Genomic DNA, 9,299 nt, shown 5'->3' on the forward strand with positions numbered 1-9,299 from the left:
TCAATTGCATTCAGGGACCAGTTGATCCAATCCATAATTCCTCTTTTACGTTTTAGAGAACAGACTGTGAGAGAGTGTCCAGGGAAAAGTAAAAACACTAGACAAGACAAGGACATAAGAGGCTAAGCAGGGAAGCTAAGGAGCGATTTCATGGAGCGAGTGTTCATTTTCTGTTTGTTGTAAAGCAGGCGGTTAGCTGTGCAAGTAACAGAAATGGAGGGGTCCAGGCACAGAGGTTCAGCTGTAGCCAAAATCAACTGACTGACTGGAGGAGGAGGGGAGGAGAAAAGTGCGACCTCCTTCGTCAAGAGCAAGTGTTAAAACTTAACATGTTTTTCTATCAAGCAAAAGAAAAAGGTGTTGCTGACAAAGAGACATTTCCTGCTTTGTGCACACTGTGAGCATGAGGTGTGAATGTGGTTGTGGTTTGTCTCACCATGAGCTCACCTTTAGTTAAACAAAGAAAAATTTATTTATTCTTGTTTCATGCAAAATGTTTTCACACTTTTCTGAGTGGCTTTGCAAATATAAATACAATGAAATGTTCTATTTGTGTGTTCCACCACACTGGAGGTTTTTATTCACATTAATTAAATGACAGTTTAGGTCTGTGGTTCTTTGCATGCTGCCACTTCCTCAAAGCTTCTTCCTGTCTGAAAGAAGACAGAAGGCTGGACAAGAAACACTGAGAGCAGCATCAGTACAGAACAGCTTGATATCTTCCAGGGTCAGTACTGCAGAACTGTTAGAGTACAGCTTAAACTCCTGCTCAGCGTCTCAGTCCTCTCACGATGTCCTCAGATATTTATGCTGAACCAGATCTATCAAAGAAGGTGAGATACAGCAGAAAGGAGGACGGAGCAGAGTGGGAGCAGAGGGAGGTGGATATCTACGAGAGTGCAGATGAGATCAGAGATAGTTATGATCATTTTCAATGGGAGGAAGGAGGTATGTCAATTATAAAAACAAGAATTTGTAGAGCTCTGTGAACAGGAAATTTATTTACACACTTTAGTCACAGCGCAGATGTTATATTTCTTTTGTTTTTGGCTAAGCTGATACAACCTCAACCGCAGGTCTATTAAGCCTTTCGTGCATGAATTACTTTTCAAAGAGTTTTTTACATGTCCACTTAGGTGGACAACATACATTTGAAATTAAGTATTTGGTATGGAGTGACGCATCAGTGTCCAATGTAGTGGTTTAGGTGTAAGTAGACCATCAACACTGACACAAATACAAGACAACAGCCTGTAGTGACCACTATGTGTTAATCACAGAGTGACAGGAAATAAGCACAAACCAACATCCACACTGCTTTCTAACAGGACCACAGACTCTGAATCCTCCTTCAGTCCTGAAGGGCTCTTTCAGATGTGCTACACTGGGTCTAAGAGTGCTGTGCCTCCTGATGTTAGCTGGGATCATCATCCTGTCCATATGCTGTAAGATAAGATACAACCTCTGAACTTCTCCTGCAAATGAATGTATGACTGATACTGAATCCCAGCAGCCAACAAACATGCAGCTTCACAACCAGAACGTGTCCTTCTGCCACAGCAAATACAGGAAGTACATGAAGCCAACACAGAAGCAGCAAACACTGCAGTTCCTTTAATGACCACTGGAGGCTGATGCTGAAAGCGAGTCAGTCCCCACAGACTCCCATGTTAAAATGAGCACCTTTGCTGCAGTAAAAACATGTTTCCCTTCAGGACCAAATGAGTTTTGGTCTCTAAGGATAGTTTCCTCTTCATAAAAACTGCACGGTGGCATTTTAAATGGAATTCTCTGATCAATAATATGAGCTGCTGTGTGGTACAGCCTGACCAACACGTTGGTTTTGCTGACTGAGCTTCTAGTATTTCATGAGTCTGTTACTTAGCACTGATTAGCAGGTGTGTGTCTGTGTGCATGATTCCTGGCTCATATCTTGTGTGTGTTGTGGAGTGAATGTTCTTGTTGTTCCTTCAAACTCTTCACTCAACACGCTGATTCTGTGATTACATCAACAAAGCAGACAGGCAGCAGCATCTGCTGCAGACTGATGCAGGTGCAGCCACACTATGTTAGACAGTGGCCGTCTGTCATTGTGCGACTAGTTAGTTCACTTGGTGTATTAAGCAGGTAGCTAACAAGCTAATGTTAGCTCCATTCATCTGCTGGGATATATCAATGAATCTTTTTTTATTACATCAAATCACAACAACAGTTGCCTCGAGGTTCTTTATATTATCAGGTAAAGACTCCACAATAACAAAAACAACAACACAGAGAAAACTCCCAGCAGCTGCTGATGTTTGGATTTTAAGGTGGTTTGATTCTATGTTTTAAATCAGTTGATGATCTTCAGCTGACCTTTAGCTCCTGGTGGAGCTGTGACAGACTTAATGCTGGATCAGCAGAAACATCACAAATCTATGATGTGAGAACAGAGACGCCTGCAAAAGGACGTCTGAAAACAGGAAGTTCCTGGAAGCTGCAGGAAGAAACATTTATTAATTATAAATAAGCAGAAAGAGGAAGTGTTGAAGCCTCAAAGCAGCTTTGACTGAATGTAAAAAGACATATTTTCAGTGAGAACAGGCACATGTCACATGAGTCAGAATCTATTCTTTCAAAGCATATAGATAACATCTCTGACTACAGGTGTAGAAATGCTGTTTGACTCTTCACCTTCTTCCTCCACACTGAAGCACAATTATTCTGAATCTTGTCAGTGGTTTTTGTTCACAGTTGATACGTATTTAGCTCATCAGATTTCCTGTAGTTCTAACACCTCCACCCACAGGACATGTTAAAGAACAATGGCTGCAAGTTTCTGACTCTTATTGATATTTGACAAAGCAGAGGAAGAAGATTATTTCTGTTCAACGTTTCACTCATTTTATTTTATTTTATTTTATTTTGCTTTCACTGAAATATTTCAGATGCTTTGAACAAGAGTGAAAACAACAAACTTCACTTCAAACACAATAAACTGAACCACAGTTACAACGAGCTACAGACTGAACATCAAGGTAAGAAAGTATTTAAAATTAACAAGAAAATACTAATGTCAGATAAAATTTATATTTACATTTTTAACATGATTTTTTCTACAGAGACAAAACGACTCAACAGTCAGTTACAGGAAGAAGTGAAGAAGCTGAAGGAGAAGATAGAAGGTAATAAAGTTTGAATAACTGATAGAAAACATCAGTGTTACACAGTGATAACCTGATTGTGTCTTTGTTTTGAATCCTAAATGTTTGATGCTGTGTAACAGTTTCTCTGTATAAATGTAAGTTTCAGTTCATTATGAATAAGAGAGAAAACCTGAGTTTAAATGAAGCATTTACAGGGAAAATGACAGGAACCAAAGATTAATGTGATACAACAGGACACAAAGTCTGACTTTAAAACATGTGTTTGACTTTAAGAGAAGTGTCCAGAAGGATGGAGGAGGTTTGGATGCAGCTGTTACTTTAAATCCACTGAGAGTAAAACTTGGTCTGAGAGCAGGAGAGCCTGTCAGGATAAAGGAGCTGATCTGGTGATGATAAACAGCAAAGAGGAACAGGTGGGTGTGTTTGTTCATGTCTGTGTGATCTTTGATGGAGCTGACAGTCATCTGTTACTTGTGTCTTTGACCTGCTGTCAGTCTGTGACCTGCTTCCTGTCTCCACTCTGATGGATTTCTCTCTGATTTCTGCACAATGGAAGAAAAGTTTCATCACAGTTATTCTTCCTTCAGACATGTTCACAAGATGATGTCACTACAACAGAAGTGCTGAATTATGACTGGAGACAATATTTGTGTCTCTTCTCAAACAGGAATTTGTCAATGAACTGAACATGAGAGGAGAGTCCTGGATTGGTCTGAGATCCAAACAGACATCAAGAGGATCTAAATGGGAATGGGTGGACGGATCAGCGCTGACAGAAACGTGAGACATTAGTTTGTTTCTATTCCAGAGTTATTATTTAGAAGTGAAACACTGATGTTTTGGAAGATAGATCAGCAATACATGAGTTGAGCTATTTTCCAACAGCCCCACAAACTGAATGTAAAGAAAAGCAGAAATCCTCCTTTGAATGAACAGCTGTGCTTGAACTCTCTTCATCTGCAGTCTGTGATGACGTTCAGTTACAACAAGTCAGTTTGAAGGAATCAGGATTGAAACATGTTCAAAGCAGCGACCGACACATTTCACTTTGTTCAATTTGTCTTCATGTTTTTGTGCTGTAATGTTTCTTTTCTCACAGAACAAAAAGTGTTTCAGAGAATTCCTGTCTCTTCTTCTTTGGTGTTTGTAAAACTTCAGAACATATGAAGGAAGAAGCTTCAGTAAATATGACCTGATAGACACACATTTCAAAGTGATGTCTGTAAACAGCTGACAAAACAGTTTCAAACAGCAGAAAGTCAGCTCTGACTTCTTTTTATTCTCCATTTTTACAGCAGGAAGATTTCATATTCATCAAAGCTTGAAAGCTGTTTTAGTGTGCATGATGATTCTCAGAGAAAAGTCTAAAGGAGGGAAAGTGGGCGAGAAACCTGGGAAAGAAATACAGCAAATATTGGAAATATTCCAAAAGAGACGCATATTTATATGAATGTGACAATAGTTATGAGTTTAGTCCAGTTTCATATCAGATTTGATCTCTCTGACAGGTTCTGGGCAGAAGGATGGTCAGATCCTTATTCTGGATACCGTGGAGTCTGCTGTGACAATAATAGGAAATGGACGGGGTCATATGATCATGAATCAACGACCTTCATCTGTGAGAAATGAGTTTGGTGCTTTGATGTAAATGTTTGAATAATCCAACCAAAGACACCTCACTATGAAATGTCCTGCATGAGCCTCAGACTCAGCTTACAGTCTTTACTTGTTCATTCTGCATCATATATTGATTACATATATTGTCCCTCTGTGCTCTGTGCTGTACAGTAAGGTTGGAAGTCATCCACACAAAACCTTGAAGTACTTCATTACTCTGTAGTTCCAGCAAATTGTTCTAATAAAAGTCAAAGTGCAGCTTGTCTTTACTTTGCTTTACTTGGTTTATTCATCAGTCTGTTGGTCCTAAAACTGCAGTAAATGTCTTGTTTGTAAAAGTTCAGCAAAAAATATGTTTGATTAATAAGAATTTTAAAGGTTCTGATCAGCTGGAACATCAGAAGGACATTTTTAAACCTCTGTGTATGTGAAAGTGACAGAAAGACATTAAATGTTAATTGTGTTATGTGAGTCATGTATATTTAGTTTTGCATTTTATATGGAAGTTGTATTTAATTTTTTGTATGATGGATTTGAAAAACAAATATTTCATATAAGGCTTTAAGTGTTGATGACTTTAATTACAGATAAAATAACTTACTCAGTAACTTATTGGTTGAATTGTAAAAGAGAGAAAACGGCTTCAGAGCTCTAAGTGTCGCTATATTAAAGGTTCAACATTTAACTTGGAGACACTTTGAAATATTTCAAAACATCAACAGAATATAAAGAAAACATCTCTGATGTGATGTTCAACACATCTATATATGAACTGAAGTTAGCATCCTCTAAGCAGCTAATGCCAGCCTGTACTAGGGTTGCCAACTCCCTGAAAAATAAATAAGGGACACCTCGTGGCCAGGGCCGGGCAACCCAGTTCACCCTTCCCAGTGTGGTGAATTTTGTAGCTCTTTTTTTTGTGTGTGAAATTATTTTTTAACCATTTGACTTGAATTTGATTTAAGCAGATGCATATTCTTTGTGATATGACCATATGGGAAACAAATGATCATTTAGCCATTTATTTTTAGCTCAAAATGACAACATTAACACAGTAAAACAGGTCTCTTTCTTAAACAGAAGCCTGTCATGCTTAACTTTTGAGAATATAAGTAAATCTTTCTTTAAAAGAACTCTGTCCTGCTTAACTTAAAATTATATAAATTAATATAAAACAATAGAACAAAAATATTCTTGTAACAGTGCACATTTAGTGCATTTAGTACAATTGGCTTCAGTTGAGGTATTATTTCAGTTTTTCTAAAGCTAATCAGCTGCTCCTGTTTGTAAACCCGCTTGTTCCCATGATTACGCATCATAACTCATCATCATTATTCATCTATGTATTACTTTTATGTATTAGTCATCTATTTGTTGTAATCATCCATCCTTACAGTTGTTTATTACACAAAATAAATTATATTATCACACTTCTGGCCACATAGCGCTGATATTCACTGCACATGCCCATATTAACCTTAACCAGAGGGTTTAAAAAACAAACCAGTGTTTACATACCATATCTGCTTCTGCCGTGGCCTGGTGGACAAGAAATTGGTTAAGGGTTCCCCGAGCTTTCACGCCCCTCATGTTCTTCATGTGCCCACCACTAGAAGCATGCCTATGGAAAAAGTGCGCCGGCACACAGTGCAGTGCGCTTTAAAGGTGTTATCGTGCACTTTTCCAGCCAGGTGCTTCCCTTTTCCCAGTCCTCCCAGTACTTTTGCAGCCTTTTTTTTCTTTCTCTGAGCGAACAAACATTGCTGCTCTAATGCTGGGCTTACACTGTGTGAATTTTGGCCCATTTTGAGACGATTTTTGAGTCATGCGACCAACTTGGTGATCGGCCCGATTTTGGCCTTCATCGTGCATCGTGTAGTATACGTGGGATAACGAGAAGCACACTGTTCACGCGCAAACACGTAAACGTCGGTGAAAAAGATGGAGCAGCACGGCTGTGCAGCCTGTGATCTGGACACAAGCGATGGAGGCACAACTTGTAGAACTTTGGAAAGCTCATCCGAGCCTTTTCCATGTGGCATCACAAAATTATCACGACCACAACAACCATGAAAATAGTTGGATTTACATGCTGCTCAATCACAGCTGCCTGATCAATGTTTTTCATTAGCAATTTAGCAAAGTTGATGGTGGTGGTGTGTCTGTGTGAGTGAAAGACAGAGAGGGAGAGCGAGCGACAGATTTTCTGTTATAACCTTCATGTTATGGAGGCACAGTGTGAGCACTCAGGTCGCATCAGAGCATCGGGCCGTATAGTGTGAGACCTGCATCGTGACCTACCAACTTCTAACCCCTGCGAGTCAATCGTGCAGTTTGAGCAGGAGCTGAATAACGTGACTGAAAAAATCGCACAGTGTCTGCCCAGCTTTAGGTGTACTGTCGTCCGAGACTTGCACCGCAGTGTCGGCGTTTGTTTCCCTGTTGGCCATGCTTCTTGTTGTGGTCACCTGTTGTCTTCCGGTATTTTCTCCCTAAGTGACCTTTCCTCGACCAATGAGATGAGCGGTAATCTGAATTGTCATACTCGAATTGTCATAAGTGTGCTGTCAGCTCATTGGTCACAAAGCAGGAGAGGGGCTGGGAATTATGTTTTCAAACAAAGCGTTAATTCCATTAACATTTATAGACTACTTTTGATTCTCACTGTATTACGGGACAAAGTGCGTCGCTTATTAGCTCAATACGGGACGTGTTCTTTTGTTTCTAAATACGGGACGATTCCGTTTTTTAAGGGACGGTTGGCAACCCTAATCGCATAACCACTTAGCTGGCCGCGGCTGAACTAGCAGGCTCAAGAAAGGAAAAAACACTAAACACTCATAATAACCAAAACTGTCACAACATTGCAATACTATGAAAACACATCTTAAACATAATTAAACACATTTACTACTATTCTGACTGGTTAGTTGTTTTTTTGTCACAGTGCATTGAACTGCAATAGCGGTGCTATGTGAGCTAGGCTAACTCACCAGAATAGTTCAAAAGGCTCGAAGAAACACTCCGACTCCTTCGAGGTAGGTACCCGTCTTTGGTTCACCGCTAACGACAGCTCTCTCACAAATATTAATTGAACCTCTTTTCTCTCTTTCAACTGGGAAAAACCGTGCTCCGCGGCAGCATGGAGGTTTTCCTTGCCGTCTTTGTTCTTCTACACCACACCTTCACGGAGATGCAGGTGATGCCTTCAGGGCAAGCCCGGGAATTAAACTATCAGACGAGAACTACGATGCATTCAAAGAACCCTGTACTTCTGATTGCTGTAAATCTTACGAGGGTTACATTTGTTTCTTTTTTCATTCAAGCTGAAGTCCGGGATAAACTGTGTTCCTTTTCAAATCAAATCAAATGACTTTTATAGTCACATCACATGTGCAGGTACACTGGTACACTACATGTGAGTGAAATTCTTGTGTGCGATCTTCACAAGCAACAGAGGTGTGCAAAAATACAATACCATAAGAACAAGCAAAATATAAGAATGGCATATTACTGAATGTGTATACTAAATATGTTTTTCTACGTGTGTGTACATATGTGTGTGTGTGTGTGTGTGTGTGTGTGTGTGCGTGCGTATGTACATATTTTACAAATTAAATAGAGTAAACAATAAGATAAAATACATAAAATATACAGAGGTTGGTAGTTGGACATGTGCAAAACAAGTGGCATTTATATACAGTGTGTAGTGCATAATGTTGAAGTTCCAGTAGTGAAGCTGAGGTGTCTATGACGTGTTCAGCAGTCTGATGGCCTGATGGAAGAAGCTGTCTCTCAGTCTGCTGGTTCGGGACCGGATGCTGCAGAACCTCCTTCCTGATGGAAGCAGTCTGAACAGTTTATGGCTGGGGTGACTGGAGTCCTTGATGATCCTCCCCGCTTTCCTCAGGCACCGCTTCCTGTAGATGTCCTGGAGGGACGGAAGATCACCTCCAATTATCCGTTCAGATCACCGCACTACTCTCTGGAGAGCTTTACGGTTGTAAGCGGTGCTGTTGCCGTACCAGGTGGTGATGCATCCAGTGAGGATGCTCTCAATGGCACAGTGATAGAAGGTCCTGAGGATGCGGGGGCTCATGCCGAATCTTTTCAGTCTCCTGAGAAAGAAGAGGCGCTGCTGCGCCTTCTTCACTGTTTTGTTTGTGTGTACTGACCACGTAAGATCCTCAGCCAGATGTACACCAAGGAAGCGGAAGCTGCTCACTCTCTCCACAGCAGCGCTGTTGATGGTGATGGGGGTGTGTACTTCTCTGCATCTCCGGAAGTCCGCTATCAACTCCTTTGTCTTTGCGACGTTGAGGGTGAGATGGTTGTCTTGACACCAGTGGGTCAGGGCGCTGACCTCCTCCCTGTAAGCCGTCTCATCACCGTTGGTGATAAGACCCACCACTGTAGTGTCGTCCGCAAACTTCACAATGATGTTGGAGTTGTTAGTGGCTGTGCAGTCGTAGGTGTAGAGTGAGTACAGGAGAGGGCTCAGTACACACCCCTGTGGAGCACCAGTGTTCAGTG

The 9,299-nt window shown here is 40.7% G+C and overlaps 1 protein-coding gene across 1 annotated transcript; it reads left to right on the forward strand.

Moving 5' to 3' along the window:
* Nucleotides 1-727: 727 nt before the first annotated feature.
* On the forward strand, nt 728-5,035 carry LOC113014108 (CD209 antigen-like protein E). Its single transcript, XM_026155426.1, has 7 exons — nt 728-948; nt 1,329-1,445; nt 2,931-3,020; nt 3,105-3,167; nt 3,423-3,562; nt 3,817-3,929; nt 4,658-5,035. Exons 1-7 carry the CDS (start codon nt 792-794, stop codon nt 4,776-4,778), a joined length of 801 nt encoding a protein of 266 aa, XP_026011211.1. The 5' UTR covers nt 728-791; the 3' UTR covers nt 4,779-5,035.
* Nucleotides 5,036-9,299: the final 4,264 nt, after the last annotated feature.

This window comes from Astatotilapia calliptera, chromosome 22 (assembly GCF_900246225.1).
Source record: "Astatotilapia calliptera chromosome 22, fAstCal1.2, whole genome shotgun sequence".
In the NCBI taxonomy this organism is placed as follows: domain Eukaryota; kingdom Metazoa; phylum Chordata; class Actinopteri; order Cichliformes; family Cichlidae; genus Astatotilapia; species Astatotilapia calliptera.